This window comes from Acinonyx jubatus, chromosome B4, assembly GCF_027475565.1.
Source record: "Acinonyx jubatus isolate Ajub_Pintada_27869175 chromosome B4, VMU_Ajub_asm_v1.0, whole genome shotgun sequence".
Classification (NCBI taxonomy): Eukaryota; Metazoa; Chordata; class Mammalia; order Carnivora; family Felidae; genus Acinonyx; species Acinonyx jubatus.
The window spans coordinates 106,383,853-106,406,787 of record NC_069387.1 but is presented as its reverse complement, the minus strand read 5'-3'; the positions used below and the strand labels follow the sequence as shown (position 1 = coordinate 106,406,787).

At 32.2% G+C, this 22,935-nt stretch overlaps 1 protein-coding gene across 16 annotated transcripts in view; it reads left to right on the top strand.

Moving 5' to 3' along the window:
* The window catches only part of MGAT4C (MGAT4 family member C), a 720,391-nt gene extending 703,306 nt beyond the window's left edge, over positions 1 to 17,085 (top strand). For 14 of the 16 annotated variants that reach the window (XM_053226554.1, XM_053226552.1, XM_053226553.1 and 11 more), the window contains 3 exons: positions 3,807 to 3,959; positions 9,422 to 9,569; positions 13,019 to 17,085. In XM_053226554.1, the coding sequence (XP_053082529.1) occupies positions 3,807 to 3,959; positions 9,422 to 9,569; positions 13,019 to 14,160 (1,443 nt within the window). In that variant the 3' untranslated portion in view covers positions 14,161 to 17,085. The remainder of the gene's footprint in view (positions 1 to 3,806; positions 3,960 to 9,421; positions 9,570 to 13,018) is intronic. The other 2 variants (XM_053226563.1, XM_053226559.1) reach the window with 1 other exon arrangement.
* The last annotated feature ends 5,850 nt before the right edge of the window (positions 17,086 to 22,935 follow it).

Below are 22,935 nucleotides of genomic sequence, written 5' to 3'. Positions count from 1 at the left end.
ACACATGCACACATGCAATGAAATACTATTTGTGCTTAACAAAATGAGGTCTTGCCATTTGCAGCAACATGGATGGATTAAGAATTATGCTATGCAAAATAAGTCAGAGAAAGAAGGATACCATATGATTTCCTTCTATGTGGAACCTAAAAAATAAAACAAATTCTTAAAAATGGAGAACACGATGGTTGTTGCCAAACGGAAGGTAGGTGAAGGGATGGGCATAACAAATGAAGGGGGTTAAGATGTACAAACTTCCATTCATGTAATAAATATGTCACAAATATGAAAGCACAGCATATGGAATATAGTCAGTAATACTATAATAACAGATGGCAACTACATTGACCATAGGGAGGACTGAGTAATGTATAGAATTTTCAAATCAATATGTTGTACACTTGAAACTAATGTAGCCTTGTGCGTCAAGAATACTTCACTAACAATTTTTTAAAAATATTTTTAACGTTTATTTATTATTGAGAGACAGAGAGACACAGAGTGTGAGCAGGGGAGGGGTAGAGAGAGGCGGAGACATAGAATCTGAAGTAGGCTCCAGGCTCTGATCTGTCAGCAGAGAGCCCAATGCGGGGCTTGAACTCACAAACTGCGAGATCATGACCTGAGCCAAAGTCGGTCGCTTAACCAACGGAGCCACCTAGGTGCCCCTTCACTAACAATTTTTTTTAAATCTGTTGTCTGAAAGGGCTTGTGTAGAATTAGTATTATTTTTTCCTGAAAAATATTTGGTAAAATTCACCAGTAAGCCATATGAACATAAGGTTTCTTTTCTATATTTTCTCCTGGGTTTATTAAAATATAATTGACATAAGACAATTTGTAAGTATAAAATATACAATGTGATGATTTGATACATGTATATATCACAAAATGATTACCATAATAAGGTTAACACCTCCATCACCTCACATAATTACCTTTTTGTTTTCTGTGGTGAGAATATTTAAGACCTACTTTCTTAGCAACTTTCAAATATATCATACCATACTGTTAACTATCAGGCACTATGTAATACATTAGATACTCAGAACTTACTCATAACTGGAGTCTATACCCTTCAACTGACATCTCCCTGTTTCTCCCACCCACCCGGCCCCTGGCAACCACTATTCTAAACCCCTGTTTCTGTGTATTTGCCTTTTCACATTCTGTGTGTGAAACCACACAGTATTTTTGTTTCTCTGACTCATTTCACCTAGCATAATGTCCTCAAGGTCTACATGTTGTAATAAATGGCAAGATTTCTTTCTTTTTTATGGCTGAATAATATACCAACATATATATATATATACATATACATATATATGTATATATGTACATATATATACATATATGTGTAATATGTATGTATGTATATGTATATGTGTATATATATGCACATACCTATATGTATATGTCACATTCCCTTTATTCACTGATCTGTTGACAGACATTTAGGGTTTTTTTTCATATCTTGGCTATTGTGAATAATATTGCAGTCCACATGGAGGTGCAGATTATCTCTTCAAGATAGTAATTTTCTTTCCTTCGTATATATACACAGAAGTGGAATTGCTGGATCATATGGTAGTTTTATTTTAAACTTTTTGAGGAAATGTCATTCTTTTCTATAGTGGCAGCAACAATTTGCATCCAACCAACAGTGCACAAGGTTCTTTCCTCCACAGCCTCTCCAATACTTATATCTAGCCTTTTGATAATAACCATTTAAAGAGATGTGATGTGATATCTCATTGTGATTGTTATTTACATTTCCATTACAGTAAGTAATGTTGAGTGTCTTTTCCTGTACTATTTGGCCATTTGTATGACAGCATGGAGAGCGCTTGGGTTTTCTCTCTCTTCCTCTCTCTCTCTGCCCCTTTCCTGCTCATGTATGTACTCTAACTAACTTAATTAATTAATTAATTAAAAAAATAAAAAAAATATATATATGAAACCTAATTACTAAATGATACACCATTAGTGGTTCATAGAGAAGACTCTGGTCAATTTTAAGTTTTAAAAAATGGACTCATCCCTTATGGAGACACCTCAAGAAAACTCCGGGTTTTTTCTTCTTTTTTTTTTTTTGCATTTGTAAACTAATGGCAATTTAAAATCTTAGCATTGTTATGAAATATCAGTGAGTTACCCATGCAAACTGTATTGTCCAGCATTTAGTATTTAATAAATTTTAATAAATATTCTTATTTTTTATATATAATTGTTTACATTTGAACTTTACAGATTCAACTTGTGGTCACATTGTTTATATTTTGCCTTTGTCTCAAAGGAATAGAATTAGAATATACTTCCTCTTGACTTAGCATTTACATAAGTTATAACCTTCAAATTCAGAACATCCAAAACACACCATAAAGTATAACATTTTTAAATTTTTTTCTTGAAAAAAAATTGGTGTGTTTATGCTGTGCCTCCAAAATAAGATGCAGGTTTTTTTTTTCCTTCGGACAATAGAGAATTTTGAAAATTAAAAGTAAGTTTTTAAATATTACTGAATATATGTACCTTTGAAAGTATAGAAATTAAAAAAAGTAAAAACAAGATTGAAAATTTTTGATAATTCTTCTATACCAAGGTAACAGTTGTTAACATTTAAAAGATCGTTTCCAACTCATTTTATAAACATCACTGTCTTGTAATACCATTTGTAATACCATTGTAATACCAGCTAAACATTTACTCACAAATACAATTGTTTTGAAAAGATTTTTAGAGGTATAACTGCTAAGTTAGAGGGAATACATGCATTTCATGCTATAGATAAGTCTTCATATTTAAAAATATTTTGTCTGACATTTAAAAATATTTTGTCTCTTGGTGTATGATTAGATTGCAATCCCTTGTATTTTTGCTGATTTTCAAAATCCAGATAAAAATCTTTTACAGGGGCACCTGGGTGGCCCAGTCAGTTGGGAGTCTGACTTTGACTCAGGTCATGATCTCACAGTTTGTGGGTTTGAGCCCCCTGCCGGGCTCTGTGCTGACAGCTCAGAGCCTGGAGCCTGCTTCAGATTCTGTGTCTAGCTCACTCTCTGCCCCTCCCTCCCTCTCTCATCCTCTCTCTCTCTCTCTCTCTCTCAAAAATAATAATAATTTTAAAAAAACAGTTTAAAAAAATCTTGTACAAATATAATGCTGTTTTATCTACAGAATAACAAAATTTCACTTAGAAGGTTTTGGTCAAAATTGCTATGTATTTCCTTATCGGAAAAAAAATTATAAATGATGGATCTGTAAATACATTTTCAACCTATGCAAATTAGAAATGCAAATTAGAAAGTGACCTTATTCTAGAAGTGGCATCACAAATCAAAAGAATGGATGATTCGATATAAATATGGTATACAATAGTAACGTTCTTCTTTACTTCACAGTGCATGGGGGATTACACTTCCCCACACCCTTGAAGTCAGGATTGGTAATGTAACTAGTAGTTACAACCAGTGCACAGAAAGTGGAAGACCATTGGCTCTCCGTATGAAAAATAAAGAAATTAAATTATTATATTACATGATAAAAGACACAAAGATAAATTCTAGGTATATTAAAAATCTATCCATGAAAACAAACAAGCAAACCACTCCACAATATAAGCTAGTGCGTTGACCTTATGCTAAGATATTAACAATCTGTGAAAGTCGTATGTGTGAAAATGGGAAAATGTCAGTGCAAACATTTGAAGGGTGACATTTTATTAAGGCCTGGTTTTTGATATCTATGATGAAGAAATATTTACATCCAAATTTCATTGTCAATAATTCTATGCCTCTTTTCCACAGTATAGAATGCTTAAATTTTATCAAATGAAGCATATTTTTGAAATACTGGATAAAATGAGATGCCTGCGAAAACGTTCCACAGTGTCATTTTTGGGAGTTCTTGTCATTTTCCTTCTCTTTATGAACTTGTACATTGAAGACAGCTATGTTCTGGTAAGTTTTGGAGGTTTTTTTATTTTTGTTGTTACACATAAAGCTGAAGTCAAACTAGATTTAGTCCAATTGTAACATAACTTCAATCCTAGGCTGCTGGCATAACCTTAGTTTGAGCAAAACTATGACATTTATGTTTTCTATCAAGCTACTTTTTGTATTAATTATATATTACCAGCATTATAATTATTTTGATTTATGTCACAATGTTTTCTTTAATTCTGTATATAGTAGTTCAAATATGTATATTGTATAAATAAATTAGCTATCATCACCATGCTGAATTAATAGTATATATAACCATTTTGAGATTTAGTTTAAAAATATAGATTTTTAAAAATTGCTTAAAGATATGAGTCCTTTATCAATTTTCTTATCAAAATTTTCAAAATTCTACATTTTAACTAATGATACTAATTATGCTATTTTGTTATCATATATGACACTTCATTTGATTTTGAATAGGCATAAATGGCCACCATGTTGTATATTTAAATTCACTGAAAAATAACATAGAACTTTAAGAACTAGAAACAATGATGTGAAAAGTATTCAGTAGTTTAAAAAAAGATAAATTAGAATATAGCATATAAATTAACTTTTAATTAAATTCTAGAAATGGACAAAGGACTTACTCTGGTTAATTCTGAGAACTCAATTTGTTCTATTACTTGTTATTGTTATAAGTTCTATTACTTGTTATTGTTATAAGTATCACATCATTTCATGTCTGATGAGAATAACACGGTAATTATTGCTTATTCACTTTCATTCTGAATTGAGCTTAAGTTATCTCGAAAAGTCCTAATCTTTACACTATTATTCCTGTTCACATATTTCAGAAAATCAAAATCTTTGGACATACAGAGGACTAAAAAGTACTTTCCATTATGCAAGCATGCTGAAAGTTTCAGTTAATATCTTATCAAGAGAAAATCTGACAATAACCACAAAAAGCATTTCCCAGTAAAATGTTTTATTAATTGAACATGATTTTTTAACTACCCATGATTTGCCATATACTATTCTATGTCCTATAACCTAACCATTTGATCTTAGTTGGTACAGATATTCTTTGGAAGTTTTGTGTAAAGCATTTTACTTCCTTTAGCATTGTTTGATGATGAAATTCTGCCGGATTCCTAGATTTTGGTTCTGCCTATGCCTTTTACATTCATGTATAGGTCTTGATCTTGTGGACCCTTCATTCTATTATCCACAGACAATTCACAAAGGCTGAAATCACCACAGATTCATAGAATTTGACTAGGGATGATTTAGGTAAACATAGCAAATTGGAGAAACTTACTAATGATATGCATTTTGATTTTTCTTTAAACCTGATTATTAGGTTTATAAGACTTAAAGACAATATAGCAAGACCCATGTGATCCAGCTATTTTTTTTCTGGATAAAATTAAAGATCATAAATTAACTAGAAGAGCTTTTGATAAGTGATTTAATTTTGTAATAAAAAATTATTTCTTACATCTGTGTCTACTGGTAGCAGTAAATCACATCTTGTAAAGGAAACACATAGTATTAACAGGATACCTATTGCATTTAATGATTTGCTGCATTTATGAGACACTTTCAAACTCAATTCCAGTGTCTCATTTGAAACAGACAAAAGACCATTGTATGCAGCAAACATCCTTCTATCTTGTTGATTTAAAAGCTCTTCAAATTCATTATAAAATGTGTAAGAACTAGTAGAGTATATATCTATAAGAAGAGCAAATACTAATGCTCTTTTACACATTTCTATCTACACTTCAGTCCCAGCCATCTAATGTAAAAAGGTATGATTTAATGAAGTAGCTCTTACTAAAGAGTACTTTCTTGATGAAATTTTCTCTGGCTATGTTAGGCATATATCTAGTCAAATTCACAAATCAGCCCAAGTATAGAGAAGGGATTGCTCCTTAGCTTTAAAATTGAAATTATTTGAAGGTGTCTGGGTAGCTCAGTCAGTTGAGCATCCAACTCTTTTCTTTAGCTCAGGTCACGATCCCAGGGTCAAGGGATACAGCCCTGAGTCCAGCTCCATGCTAAGCATGCAGCTTGTTTAAGATTCTCTCTCCCTCTGCCCCTCTCCCCTGCTCATGCTCTCCCTCTCTCTCTCTCTCAAATTAAAAAAAATATTGTTTTTAAATACTTATATTAAAGTGGAAAGAGTGAATTAAAATGATTGTTAAATATAAGCATAACCTTACTGAAAATTTAATGACAGTATTTTTATTAGTTTAATTTCTCACTATTTACTGATGATTTTTTACCTAAACTGCATTTGGAGCTAATTTTTATCCCAAAGCTAATATGCATAAAGATTTAAACATTCTTGGGGCGCCTGGGTGGCGCAGTCGGTTAAGCGTCCGACTTCAGCCAGGTCACGATCTCGCGGTCCGTGAGTTCGAGCCCCGCGTCGGGCTCTGGGCTGATGGCTCGGAGCCTGGAGCCTGTTTCCGATTCTGTGTCTCCCTCTCTCTCTGCCCCTCCCCCGTTCATGCTCTGTCTCTCTCTGTCCCAAAAATAAATAAAAACGTTGAAAAAAATTAAAAAAAAAAGATTTAAACATTCTTTAAATAATTAATATAAAATTACATTAATATTGTTTTTCTAAAAGTGTTTAATATCCATGGAAAGCCAGCCACCTACTAGTATACACGTAGTTTCTTCTTAACACTTCTCCCTTTGACCTTTTTATCTGTGTTTATTTCAGTTTTCATAAAATCATCTAATTTATTTTTTTTTATTTTAGAATGCCACAATGTGTACATTTTCTAAACATAGACAGTGGTAGATCTTTTTTTCCTGCCTCCCTTATTTCAGGGGGAAATAATAGTCACAATTCAGAGAAAACAGACAAACAATTGCAAGTAAAAGATCTCTGGAGTTACTTAGTACATTGTATTCTGCTGTGTTTTGCTAGAAAATCCATTTGTATCCTGAAATACTGGGCATATAACAGTTTAATGTATTGCTTACATATTCGGGACATATGTGCCTTTCATTGGGAAAGGAAGCCAAGCTCAGTGTAAGAGACAAATGCTATTCCAAGGCAAGCTAAGTAGAAGAGACGCTGCATGCCCAATCAACTTAGCCTCTGGGCTGTGAGCATCTTCAAAGTAGCCACTAGGGTATATACTTAGTCTGTAGCTAGTCCATTGAATTGCATTCCTATCCAGAAAATGATTGTCATAAAGCTTTGTCTTATTACTGAGAAATACACCACAGTATAGTAGCTACAGAAAGAAGGTATCCAGGGAGAGCCTAGCTGTTCAGGTAGATGCCTCTGGAAAGCAGCCAACAAGGCTGACTCAGGTGAAAGTTGCATTATTTATTTATGCTGAAAAGTGTGAAGAAGCTTGTTCTTGAGAATTTAATAAAGTGCTTTCATATAAGTTCCATTTCATTTTATATTCTGTTATGTCCTTCAATCAGGATGAATGTACTCTATCTTAACACAGAAAAGGTCTGGATTTTTACACATTCAAGATAGAATTCTTAAAGAAATATTCAATATCCTGCACTGCCTTTAGAATGTAACATCACATAAGAACAGAATGGTAAAATGAATTCAGTGTTGTGATAGCTGTGATTTTTATAGACATTTCTTCTAGACTCTATTGATAATGGGCACTATTACATTACTATTAAAGTAGCTGATGCTGAACTGAGTCCTTAGTTACATTTTGGCAATCCTAAATTTGTGGATTTTAAAACTTTAATAATGTTATATAGGTTTTCAGAAAGACAAACATAAACATATTTATTCGTAATGAAATTGAAATAATCAGGATTAAGTAGATATTCAATTAGTATATTTATAAGCAATATAGAATTCAAGGTATAACTTATAGATGGCAAATATATTATAAATATTTTAAAGGACTAACTTTTTTTGCAATTATCAAGGCAATACAAAATATAAAAATACAGTATTAAAGACCAAGTATAGGTTTATAAACATAATTGAATATATAGAAAGGATATTTAGAATAAATCTTGAATTGGCAACGATCAGATTGAAAGCTCTTCCCAGTCATGGCCTGCTATTCTCAATGTTTATTCTAAGACAATTCCAGTCTGGCCATTGATTTTAAATTTTGAGTCATTCACTTTCTCTATTCACATTTGACTTGATGTAAACTGGTGAATGTTCCAAATGAGGTAAAAACTATATTAGAATCCTTTCTAATTTTTTATAGCAAGGGTTTAATTAAAGTTTTATTGAGCACAGGCAGATAATATGAGCACCAAATTTGTTTTTAATGCATTCACTTTCTCTATTTTCTTAATGGCTTTCTCAGGCTTGACTTGCCATTCTATATGAATAGTAGAAATAGATCTATATAACACCACACAGTAAAGTAGGAACTTGCCAGAAACAACAAAATTCTTTCTAAATCGGTTATCTTTAAATATATTCTACCCATGGTAGTAAGCCATGTACAAATTCAAAAAAGTCAATATTTTGCTAATAATGTATAATCAGTAAAGACTTGACCAAATGGTGACTAGCTAATCAAAATCTACTATTGAACTTCTACTGAAGAAGGGAGAAAAGAGGACCAACTAATGGTTAATGGGGTATATTTTAAACTAAATATGAATATATATTTTTTAAATAAACTTGCCCAGAGATTGAATGACATAAGTCCAGTACCAAATACATAATCGGCATCTTAAATATAAAAGGATTAGACTTCACCTGCAACAGAATATCATACACACACACACACACACACACACACACACACACAATGTGCAAATGTATCGTGAGAAAAACTAATGCAAGGTCTGAAGAGATTTCCTTGACTTGGTACAAAGTTACCTTAATTAAGATATCTTGAAGACATTTGAAAAAAACATCACAATGTCACAAGGACCATGGCTATCTATTCTTAACAGTCTTTGATTATAGTGGCCATATAAGTAACTGACTAAAACTTCTTGATTAATAAATTATCCAGAAAGAATTACACAGAAATATTGTGTAATGTTATTTAACAATGCTTGAAGAAGAAGAAACAGCTTAATATGACTCAAATATGGGAAGGTTAGTAAGAATTAGTTTTACATGAAACTATAAAGTAGATGATTATGAATTTTTAAGACCATTGAATTATTGTGATGAATTTGAATTTTAACATAAAGGCAGTTGTAATTTTCATGTGGAGATTTTTTTTTTGGCCAAGTAAATGCCATTATTAATGTATGCTGTAGAAAAGCAAATGGAAGAGGAATATAAAGAGTGCAATAGAGTAGGAGAGCCTGGAACAGAGACTTTAGGTAAGAATTCAGGTAAGAGATAATGATCTACAGCTTGTGGTACCAGTAGTTGAGATTTATATAATAACCATGTTATATATCAGCCCCATATATTCATTGCCTAAGGAGAAACTTCAATCATGACCATCTATTATATTTATTTTCTCTTCCTCCTTCTTGGCATTCAGGAAGGAGACAAACAGCTTATAAGGGAAACATCCACACATCAGCTGAATTCAGAACGCTATGTGCATACTTTCAAAGATTTATCGAATTTCTCAGGAGCCATCAATGTCACATATCGCTACTTAGCTGCCACACCTTTACAAAGAAAGCGTAAGTATCCCTACACTTTTAATTTTTTTAATGTTTATCTATTTTTGAAGGAAAAAGAGACAGAGAGTGAGCGGGGGAGGAGCAGAGAGAGAGGGAGATACAGAATCCGAAGCAGGCTCCAGGCTCTGAGTTGTCAGCGCAGAGCCCAAAGCGGGGCTTGAACCCAACCAGGAGATCATGACCTGAGCTGATATCGGAGGCTTAACCGACTGAGCCACGTAGGTGCCCATGATCCCTACACTTTTAAATCAAGAATATAGAACATAAAATATTCTTGTTTTAAAATAATGACAACCGGCTTCATTTGTAGAGCAATAAAATTTTATGGGCTTCATTTACTAATATAATATATTCTTTGGGAAACATTTCAATGTTTCTTCACAAATTGCAGTTACTCACTGATCCCATCCATGAATAATAATAAAAAAAGAAACTTTTTAACATGCCTAATTGTAATATAAACTTTCAAACAATTTATTTTAGAACCATGTAGAAAGACTGAGAAAAATAATTTTATTTAAAATTGTAAAGGTATATTTTAAAAACAACTCTTCCCAATATTGATATATTTTGCAACTCTAATGCTTTGGTTTTTATGACTTGCCACCACTTTTGAAAAAGTGAAAGTCATTGTTTTAGTTTCCCAAGGTGCTATACCAAATTACCACAAGCGAGGTAGTGTAAAACGACAAAAATTTATTCTCTCGTGTTTCTGGAGACCAAATGTTCAAAATCAAGGTGCTGGCAGAGTCACTCTCCCTCTGAAAGTTAAGGGGAGAATCTTGTCTTGCCTCTTTCAGCTTCTGGTCACTCTTGGTGTTCTTTGGCTTGTAGGGACATAACTGTAATCCCAGCCCCCATCTCCACATGAACTTCTCTTGCTCTGTGTCTCTCTGTGTCCATTCTTCTTCTTCAAGGACACCTGTCATTGAATTTAGAACCCACTCTCAATCTGATATGATTTATCTTAAGATCTTTCACTAATTACATCAGCAAAAACTCAATTTTTTTTAAAATTTTTTTAACGTTTATTTATTTTTGAGACAGAGAGAGACAGAGCATGAACGGGGGAGGGTCAGAGAGAGAGGAAAACACGGAATCTGAAACAGGCTCCAGGCTCTGAGCGGTCAGCACAGAGCCCGACGCGGGGCTCAAACTCACGGAGTGTGAGATGGTGACCTGAGCCAAAGTCGGCCGCTTAACCGACTGAGCCACCCAGGCGCCCCTCAATTTTTAAGTAAGGTCACATTCTGAGGTTGAATAGAAAAACTATTCAACTCACTACAGGCAGTTTGGATCTGAGAAGTAACATACTACACACACTTCATGGATTTCAAGATGCTGTAGACTCTACAGAGTATAATGATCTAATTAATGTGCCACCAAGAAAATACACATTATCATTTTAATTGTAAGATGCCATCAATTGTAGGATTCAAACTGCTTTAAAAATGTCTCTGAAAAACATGACTCGTGGAATCAAGTAAACAAGTGATATCATGAATTTCTTAACAGATCTTGTGGAGACCATAGAAATCGAGTTCCCCATTAAGAAATGTTTGTACACGTGAGTCTGTGATCACCAGGTTGCGAAAATTTGTAACTTAATGCAGGTTTCTTTAGGTCGATCTTCCGTTCATTCCTTCATTCCAAATGTTGATTGCTCTTAAGCTTTCTTCTAATTGCATAAGTTTGCCACTGTTTATTTTTATCTCCATCTGTTACACTACCTTTGTGCAAACATTACTAATTCTCCCTCTCCATCCTCAGTTTACTAATGTGTGCTGGCACATACGCTGCTGCTTTATACAAAGAGGCGATACAAACAGAGGGTACAAGCAGCACATTTGGGATCTTGGCACCCTACGTCTCACGAAGTGTTAACACTTTGCACAGTTAACACATCTCCCTGTGATTTAGTTTCCTCATCTATAAAGTAGGAATGATGATAGGTGCAAAGCTATCCCAAAAGACTATTAGGAATTTTTAAGATAATTGCATAGGGTAAATTTTCAAGATAATTTCAAGGGTACAGTTCATAGACTCCTGCCTTTTATGTGGAAAGTAACCTGATACCATTGACTATTGTAAAAGCTATTAGTAAAGGCTGGTATCTTGAGTTTAATGGTACCAGAGAACATACTCATTTTTCAAAAGAAGTTAGTGTGGTAAATCCAGGTATTTAAACAAAATGTGTCCTTGTCTACCTCTCTGACAGACTAGTGAGAAAGATTTTTCTTGGACAGGGTTCTTTCAGTATTGTATAAGTCACAAGAAGCAGGTGTCTGTATTAAAACAGTGACCTCAGGGCACCTGCGTGGCTTGTCAGTTAAGCGTTGGACTCCTGCTTTTAGCTCAGGTTAGTAGATTGAGTCCCACATCAGGCTTGGCACAGAGCTAGGAGACTGCTTGGGATTTGTTCTCTCCTCTCTCTGTGCCCCTCCCCCACTCATTCTCTCTCTCTCTCTCTCTCTCTCTCTCTCTCTCTCTCTCTCTCAAAAATAAATAAACTTAAAAAAACAGTGATTTTGGTGAATATAAACATTTTCCTATTTTCCAAAGAGTGGTTATGAAATTTTATTCAGTTCTGAATCATGGTGAGAATCAGAGGTTTAAAAAGTGAAAATATTTCAATAAAAAGACATCCATACTTATTAGAACTAAACTGCCATTTCACAAGCTTTTACTTTATTTTCTACAAATATCCAGTTTCTAATTTTAGATTTTAGGTGTCTGAATAAAAATTTCCCCAGACAAAATTGCTGTAAAACTGTGTTTCAAAATAAGGAAAACGGGGATATTGGAACAATGTACAACACATTTGAGTAACAATTCAGTTTTTAAAAAGTAGTTATAATTTTGTTGGCATTCTAATTAAAATACTAGGTAAATTTCAAAATAAACTTGTGAAGTCCAATTATTAATTTTTCTGGTGCAAAATACTGACAGTGATCAAAGACAAATGAAAATGTTCCATGTTTTCTATGAAAAATGTAAAGATGTGTAAAAGAATAAGTTAGGCTTAATTTTCTTTTTTATCATTTGAGACCAGTTTGTCATCCTTAAGTGTGAATTCCCTTCTCCTTTTGCATTTTTTAATAGTGTGGATATTATCCAAACATCTATCTTCTTTAGTGGACATATATGAGAGCATTAAGCTGTAAAACACCTTAAATCATATTTTTATTTCATAAACAAATGTTTACAGCAATAACGCTCATATGTCATTGTGCTTAAGAGACATTTTTTTCATAGAAAAATCAATTATATATTAAGTACTATAGGCTTTATATGTTTAGCATAATACTTTAATCACAAAATATGCTATACATATCATTTACTAGATTTACCTAATACAGTAGCAGGCCTAAGGGGAAAAGAGTTTTGTCTCTGTTATTCAAAGCCTATTTCACATTTAATTTGTCTTCCTTCTGAATTCTTTTGTTCAGGGTTTCTTACCATTGGACTGTCGTCAGTGAAACGAAAAAAAGGAAACTATTTACTTGAGACAATCAAGTCAATTTTTGAGCAGTCCAGCTACGAAGAGCTGAAGGAAATTTCAGTGGTGGTTCATCTAGCAGACTTTAATTCATCCTGGCGCGAGGTCATAGTCCAGGATATTACACAGAAATTTGCCCACCATATTATTGCAGGAAGATTAGTAGTTATACATGCTCCAGAGGAATATTACCCAATCCTGGATGGCCTTAAAAGAAATTACAATGATCCAGAAGACAGAGTCAGATTTCGTTCCAAGCAAAATGTAGATTATGCTTTTCTGCTTAATTTTTGTGCCAATACATCAGACTATTATGTAATGCTTGAAGATGATGTTCGATGTTCAAAAAATTTCTTAACTGCCATCAAGAAAGTCATTACATCCCTTGAAGGAACCTACTGGGTAACTCTTGAGTTCTCTAAGCTTGGCTACATTGGAAAACTTTATCATTCTCATGATCTCCCACGTTTGGCACACTTTTTATTAATGTTTTATCAAGAAATGCCTTGTGATTGGCTACTGACTCATTTTCGGGGTCTTTTAGCTCAGAAAAATGTGATCCGTTTTAAACCATCTCTCTTTCAGCACATGGGTTATTATTCATCATATAAAGGGACTGAGAATAAGCTGAAGGATGATGATTTTGAAGAAGAGTCATTTGACATCCCCGATAACCCTCCTGCAAATCTGTATACCAACATGAATGTTTTTGAAAATTATGAAGCAAGCAAGGCTTATAGTAGTGTCGATGAGTACTTTTGGGGAAAACCACCTTCAGCAGGAGACGTCTTTGTGATTATATTTGAAAATCCAATTTTAATTAAAAAAATTAAAGTGAGTACTGGAACAGAAGATCGGCAAAATGACATTTTGCATCATGGAGCCCTAGATGTTGGGGAAAACGTTATAGATTTCAAACAAAGTAGACAATGTGTTACTTACTTAAGACTAGGGGAATTCAAAAATGGAAACTTTGAAATGTCAGAGGTGAATCAAAAAATTCCATTTGATATACATTGTATAAGGATATATGTTACCAAGGCACAAAAGGAATGGCTGATTATTAGGAGTATTAGCATTTGGACTTTTTAGCCAATTAAACCAAGATGTCCAGTTCCTAAAACAGGCTTTCCTGTTTCCTTTTTTGCTACCTTCCTCTTTTGCTACTTTTGTCCTTTGGAGGGAAGGCAATGGATGAGACATTTTAAAAGAAAAGCCTAAACATTTTTGCAGTTTTGATTTGCATATTGTCAACATAATTTTACTCTAATACACACGAGTTTATTTTAACTTCTGAAGTTGAGTATCAGTCCGTTGTGAATTTCATTTATATTTTTAATGTAATCGTGTTTGTTCCAAAATTTCAACTAAATGTCAAAAAGGTGACATGAAGGATTCAAAATGAGAAAATTTAGTTTGCTGGATGGTGAGTCTTAAAAAATAGTGGCCAACTGTATGCACTTCCTCAAGAATTGATAATTCATTATGTCATCAGATAGCTCTTATTAAGCATCTGTGTGAATATGCAGTTGGTTAGAATGATAATTTTTTTTCTTGTAAACATAGATTTTCATAGACTTCCAGGCATCTACAATGAATACCTCCTCATAGAAGTGATGTCTTTACAGCAAAATGTTATGTGTAGGTGAAGTTATGGAAAGAAAAGAAATGGCTTAAAAATATTTCTCCCATGATTATTTATATAAAAAGGGGCATTGTTCATTGTATAAAAACAATTGAGCACCTATTGTTAATAAATTTTCTGTGGGAAGCAGTCTTTTCTAGTTTCCCTTTTGCAAAAAAGAGTAGTTATGCTCGATATTTTCAAGTTATATTGGGTACCTACATTTAATAGAAGAAATTAGAGAAGGCCTATAGTTAGTTCATTCTTACATTTTCAGTGTATGCAGAAAATTTTTGAAATTGATTTTATATGTTTTGTATTAAAATTCATACAATTGAAATCGTTGTAATCTATCATATACTTTTTTTAGAGTTTAAATGGGCATCTTATAAAAGAGAAAAGTAGGAAACCAAGAAATCAGTTAACTTTTCTGTATTCACAGCTAGTTCATAGTAAAGCCAAAGCGAGAGATCGGATGTTCTGATATCCACAGTGCTCTTTCCCTTATGTGGAGATTGCTCCTCACATAAATTATGCTTTCTGTTCGCCTCTACATGAGTCTGAGATAATAAGTCATGCTATCTTGAAACAGCTAGTATAACTCTTTCATAAGTCTCATTTTCATTCTGTGGAATAAACCTAAAAGTGCCCGAAAGGATGCTCTTGTATATGCACCCAAATGGAGAACAAACTTTGCTAACTATTACTATAAGGGACTGGACAGTTGTGCTAAAACCATGTGTCCTATCAAAGCATTTCAGGACACCTTAGTGCATCGTAAAGACACTGGTTGTTCAGAATACCCTGAACTTGTCGGATCCTCTCTATTTTTTGACAAACAGCAAAGATGAAGGTGCTTACTGTGAATATATGAAAAGTACTTCAGGTAAATTTATGGAGAGACTCAAATATGTATGTTTTTATAGATTAGAAAGCATTTTATTCAATCTATCCAAATTGATTAAATTAGAAACTCATAAAAAATTGGGAATTTTTTTCTTTTATTGATACAATAGCTACTGTGTATTTTTTGCATCCAGTTGCTATAGTATAATAAAGAGAAAATGTGAATCTATAAATATTAATATTTCCTTGCACAACTGAGTCTTAAAGTCAAACGAAAAAATGAACACTGCCACTAAACTATAATCTTTGCCTTGATTTGGAGGATATTTGCCAGACACTTAAAGATATTCTGTTTTATTGGCTTTTATCATCCTTGTTCATTAACTGGCTAGTTGTATAATATTTTACATATATCTCAGAAATTACAGATAATCACTTTCTCCACTTTTAATGATAAAAGGTACACAACAAAGACATGTAATATCAAAGCTTAGGCAGACTCCTTGAAGTGATTGTAAACTTCATGGAGTCTGCCTAGGTTCTGAGAGTGTTTCCAAAGACCAGCCATTGATATCAGCTTCTGGAAAATGCTTCAAGAAATATTGCTGAGGGCGAAATTGAACATTTGCTAGAAAATTATAAATGTAAATGTGATTTAAAGTGGTTACATTTTATCTTAAGCTTGATCTTTTCATTATGGAACCCAGGTTTTAATAAGCTGGTCAATCACCTAAGGATGTGTCTATGTTTTTTTATAGATTAAGTGGAGGTCAACCTTTTTAAGGAAAGACTTGGACAAAGATTCTCTATTAGGGACACTGGGACAAATAACCTTTCTTTTTCAAAAAGATAATCTGACCAAGCATTCTTCACTTGAGTCAATGTTGCATTTCCTATATTTAAAAGTTCTGAATAAGGCTCCTATAATCTTGTCTCCGAGACATAGAGCAAAAAGACACTTATTAGGTTTAATCATATTCAATCTGTTATTAGGCATAATGTTACATCAATGTCTCTCTTGGCAGTTTTTTTAAATATGTATATATATGAACATATACATATATATATATATACATACACATACATATATATATACACATATATATATATAAAATTTTCTTTGTTACAAATATCTATTGAAAAAACACTGGAATGTAACATGACAGTTGAGGTATTTATTTGCTATGTAAATAAGATGCTGACAGGGTTCAAGCACAAAATATGTACCTTAAATAATGTCTCAGTTTGTTTATTGTGAACTGACTAAAAAGTTTATTTACATTTAAGATTCTTCTCCTTAAGGGAGCCTTTTCAGCATTTATGAACATCAAAGAAAAGCATTTGTAAAAGCACAATAAAAATATGGAAATTACACATTTTTGGAAAATACACATTATAGCAGCAATAACATGTCTAGGTATAAAAATACATAGAAAGTGTTAATAGAAGCACTTTTGAAGTATCACTAAAAACCTATCAGCTTTTATAACATAGATATTTTCCAGATATAAAAATATAATTTAGAAACCAAGTATCATTTAAAACTACTTTTCTCATACAGCTACACTTATTAGATAGAACATTCCATTTCTTACTGACCTATTGTTTCTGGGACTTTTTATAAAGCTATCATAGAAAGACTATAATGTACAATAATGGCATACAAACAAAACAAATATTTACAAATTATAAGAAAGGGAAAGCACTTGGTCTTCTAAATGTCCATATGGCACAATATTTGCCAGTTTGTCCACATGTTCTTTAGAATGTGGTGCCCTGGATTAATATGGAAAACACTACTCTCAGTGTCCTCTAACATATGATGATAAGAGCGTGATTCTCTTCCTTTGCCTTTTCAGTATTTCCATAATAGAGTTTAAGATTACATTCATTTTTATCACCATACTATCGACTAATAGAGCTCACCTTCAAACTTCATGACATTTATTACTGAAAAAACATGATTTGCCATTTTATATATGTTCAATCAATTCTTTGAATGTTTCTTTTAAATTTTAATGTTAATTTCAAGAAAATTTCAGTGTTTCTTCTGATCCATGGTCCCATACTTTCCTGCTCTTGACTCCATCATTCAGGATTTTAACATAGCTCCCCAGCTTTATGTTACCACAAATTTGATATGTGTGCCTTTTTTTCCTCTCAGGAGATACAATGGAAGGGTCACATAGACCTGAGTTTGAAATCCAGTTTTGCAATTACTGATTTCCTCCAGATATGAGGAAAGTTATTTAACCCTTTTGAATCTTAGTACCTACATCTATAAAATTGAAATAATTTTACCTTGTAGGCTGTTAGAACCGAAAATGAGATAACAAACTAATCAATCAAGAAACATGTTTCCTCTCTTTTTAACCATATTAGATATGTAAGAAAAGATATGGCCCTTCAAAACACGACCAGAGGCCATCATCCTGATCAATATCATAAATTCCATTATCTTCTTGAATTCTGATTCTGACCACCTTTTTATATTTATATGGTCCAAAAAATGTCATGTACAATCATGTAAATGCCTTCTTAAAATCAAGATAGTCCTGTCATTTTATTATATTACTCTAGAAACCTCATCCAAAATTTGTATCTTTTGTTCTTAATATTCTCATTGTATTAATGATCATTAATTTTTAAGAAATCTAGACATTTTTTGAAAATTTAAGTAAAAAAGGTTTTTTGTAATTTCTAAAATTTTACTCGAGGTGAAGTTATCAGAATCTTTTTTTTTTTAATATCAAGTTTCTGTTCTTTGGTATTTTTTCCATTACTGGTAAAAGTTTTAAGTGCACTGGCTTATAAATTATCCGGGCTATGATGTTGAAACTTGAAAACAGTCAGTATACGTCCTTTTCTACCATGACATTGCTTAGAATTCTACTGCTTTGAATTTCTTCTCTGTTCATTTCAGGATTATTCTTGTTAGAAGGAAGAAGGTCATAACAAAACATAATTTGATTAGTTCTTGTTCTTTGTTTTTTGTTTGCTTTTAACTCTTTTTTAAAAATGTTTGAAAATTATCACATCATTGCATAGATGGTTATGTGGATCTCCATCTAGGTAGATCTCTATCGGTGTGTGTGTGTCTGTGTGTGTGTGTGAGTACACCTATATGTATACATATACATATGTGTGTATACTCGTAGATATCACTGTGTGTGTATATATTTTAATATATGTCCATTTGAGTGCATTTGTATGCTTGTGAGAGCAAGAGGACAGAGAAAAGGATTGAGAGATGTGTGTATGCTTAGTATTATTTGTGACCTCCACACCTCTGCTTATTCTTGGCTTTAGTTTTCCTAACACACTGTCTTCCTGGTTTTGTCCCCCTTCTGAACTGGCTTTTGGTTACATGTCCTTAATATTTTATACATCACATTCTTTAAAAATCATAATTCATTACGAATTTTTTACAACCTCTTAGATTCTCTAAATTTCTTAAAAGTTTATTTGTTTATTAGAGGATCCCATGTCTCTCCAAACAGGATTTCACTTTTAGAATTTAGAGTTTAAATTTATTTTGTTTTAATTTCTTAACATTTGAAGTCTTAAATATAAGTTGCAAAGCATTCTCTTTCTAAACTATAAATACTATGAAAACAAGGTCATACTTTCCCCAAATTCTTGTCTCTTCCACCTCATTAGTCTACTCATCCTGGTTACTGTGATTTAAGTCCACAGTAGTACTCCCTTCATTAATTCCAAAACCTTCTGAGATGTATTAATGTTCTATTTTGAACATTGAAATTGAAATGTAGATTTGAGGCCATTTTCTAGATAATTGGATATGAACATCTATTCTGAAAAACATACATTTTTGAGACCAAAGTAGTTTCTTATTTGAACTATTGTTCCAGCTTCCCATTTTACTGCCTAGGTAGTCTCTTCAAAAATTTTCCCCAAAATTCATTTTATTATAAGAGTGATAAAATGAGTCAAATTTTTATGCTCATAGAAAAATATAATCATATTAAAAATATAGTATGTTCAAATTTCATGTCTTCTTGGAAGAAAAGTAATACCCTAAATAGCCATCTCTTTAAATAGCTGAATTAAAGATACATTGATAAGATTCTCAATATTTTTTCCTTTTAAAATGAAAATTTTATAAGGTATATACTCATTAAATTTAATATGTAGGAAATTATAATTTTATTTAATGATTGTTTAAGGGTGACCAATGACAACGAATAAACAGCATTCGAAACCTTAGCCTATACTTTCAACATACTATGTGTTATTACAGCTTTAACTACCATAGCCAATGTAACTTACAATCATTCTGCCTAGCTGCAGATAAATACAACTTTAATGCATAAATAATCAAAACTCAATGCATAAAAAATGTTTGCACTCATAATTGAAAGCTAACTATTGCAAAAATATTTAAAATATTTAATTTAATGTCTACTCAAAGATTTGGAAGAAATGTAAAGAACTTTTCTCTTCTCCCTTCTTGCTCACTTCATCCATTACCAAGGATATAATATCTGAAGTACTGCACAGACATATATGGCAATCCCGCTTTCAATGCCCAAGGTTTTAAATTCTATTACAAAGCAAACATTTACAAAATGCTTTTATTGTAATTTCATCTAAGTCAATTTTCTTATTCAACTTACTCTGCAATATGTCCCTAACTTTTTTGAAAACAGTTCTTAAAACATTAAATGCATACTTTTCCCCATGAAATGCTTCACACTGGCTTCACTCTTTGGCATATCCTATTTTCCTATCTTTAAATAATCTATCTTTCCCTCCTAGTTTTAAACATATTGATAGTCTGCCACACTTAAGCATTGTTATTTCACACCGTTTACTTTATCCATAAGTGGAGTACATTTCTAAAAAGTTAAAATAGTGATCTTGATTCCTTTACCATTGACTGTCTTTTTAAATGTTATTCCCTCCTATTACAAAATAAATACAAGAACTTAAACTACATTTTACACTTTAACAATTAATATTACAAAAGGTATTGGGAGTTTACACCTTTATATGTTTTTGTACCACATTGGACATATTTTTGAATTATAATTCAAATAATTTTACTATTTATTTAACAAAAGAATAAACATAAGAAGGATGATTCCCCAAAAACTCATTTCCTTGATTTATAAATCAACCTAAGACAGTTATTTTCAAAAGGGCAATGGATTTCTGCTAACAGGATGAATGATGTTTTTTTTTCCCCTAAATGAAAATATCTATAACCTTAGCTTTGTATAGAATTACAATAAAGAAACTTTCTCATATGAAGTAAATATCCAAATTAAAAATATAAAAGTCCCATTAATGCAATTTTCACCTCAAATGTTCACCATTTCTTAAGCTCTAAGTCATATGTAATTGGGCACAAAAACTTTGTTTATTGTATATGGAATCTTTATCCACCATAATTTAGTAATCAATCATGACCTCATTAATGTCCTTGAAAATCAATTAAGAGAAGTAATTATATTGGAAAATCATTTGAGAAATTTGTCAGTAATAGTGAAGAAGTTTTCTATGATTTAAGTGTGTATTTGAAATATCTATAATTTAAAGTTTGGAGACACAGTCACTTAAATCCATAAGCCCAAGTGTACATTTCTACCCTCTTTCTGCTGACTTACTGTAACCAGTCTTGAACACAGTCAAAGCAGGCAAGAAACATCCACTCAAAATACTCCATCCTATCACGTCATAATCAAATGAGCCATGATAACAGCCTCTCACTAATTTAACTCCAGCTGGTGATGAGGTACTCCTTTCAAATAAGTTCTCTAAGGAGAACTTGCTGAGCACCCTGGGAAGGTAAAAATCACAGCAGAGGTGGTGGTACATACCTAAGCTGGAAGGATTCAGAAGGAAAGGTTTTCTTCATGATTTTGCCTTAAGTAAGTTCTTACCTTTCCTCTCAGAGATACAAATGATCATGACTTAACTTTTTAGTCTGTACTATCCCTCAGATTTTACTCAAGCACATCAAAATGCAATTTATGAGAGTGTCAAAAGACTAAGTGCAAATTTAGTGTTTTTACTTACTTGACCAAATAAATCAGAATTCCAGATTAGACTCGAAGGTCTATTTTGTTTGCCACTTTACTACATGGATAAACTCTTCTCTTCCATGGGATGTTACAGCAAGATGTCTAAAGTAAGTTGGGTAATGAAGAATTTGAGTCATGTGTTTTTTATAAAACTGATAAAAAAATGTAAGTGCCTTCTAGATAAAGCAACCTGAGCTGACGATCTTTGAGAAGTGAAAAGATATTTTGCAGTATTTCTTTCTGGTAAATATCTCAGTTGACTAAACCAATTTAATGTAGCTGGAGCTACACATTATTAATCAGCATACCACCAGGTAAAAAGGTGCTTAATAAATAATGATCTGATGCGTGACTGAAAATAGCAATCATAAATACCCTTCATATGGTGTGACCCTAACATGTAATATTTTGTTTTAGAAGAAGAAAGTAACATTTGCTAAGTTATTTTGATAATATTTACTGTATTTTTATGAATATACTTAAAATATTACTATCAATGTAAATTTTATCATTATGAATAACTAAATTTATTATAAATATATAAAATTTTCACCATATTTCTGATTTTCATTAGTAAATTTAATAACTGTTGTAATTGCTCTCACAATATTAGATTTTGAAAAGCACAATTTTACTTAACACAACAGGCTACTGCTTCATTATATTTTAATCTCATAAGTATGCAATCGGTTTTGCGTGTTTAGTCACAGGTTTTAGAAGTCATAGAGGTAGACACTGTTTAGATTCAAAAACACATTTTTAGTAAGTTAAATATCAACTTTATGTAACATGTCAACATTCTAAATTAGTCAATTTATTGGTCTTGCCACATAGAATATAATGCAAAACATTGATCATTTTTATTTGAATTTCTTAAAATTCCTCCATTTGATTTCACAGAAAATTAATATCTGAATCTTAAAAGCACTGCAAATTTGAAATAATCGAAGTATGGTAAGTTCAAGTAGTTAAATCATTAATTTTTTTCATAGTGTATTCAGGACAGATAGTTTATTGAAATGAATGCACAGTTTATTGAAATGAATGAAGACAGTTATGTCCATGTAGACGTAAAAGTAACAAGAAATATATTGTAGGGTTATAGTGAGATTATCCTCACTAAGCATTCATAGGTTTTAAAGTAGTGTAAGAGGATTTTTAAGTAATGTGTCTAATTCATAATCACTTCAATGGCTTTCAGTGACTTGACCCAATAATTTAGGTTATATTTCCAGATCACAAGAAAAAAAAACAAATTTTGCCAATTTCATAATACATTCAAGTTTATTATTTAATAGAATTTATTATATTACTCGCGTCTACCAGATAATTCATAATTCACCAGTTGCT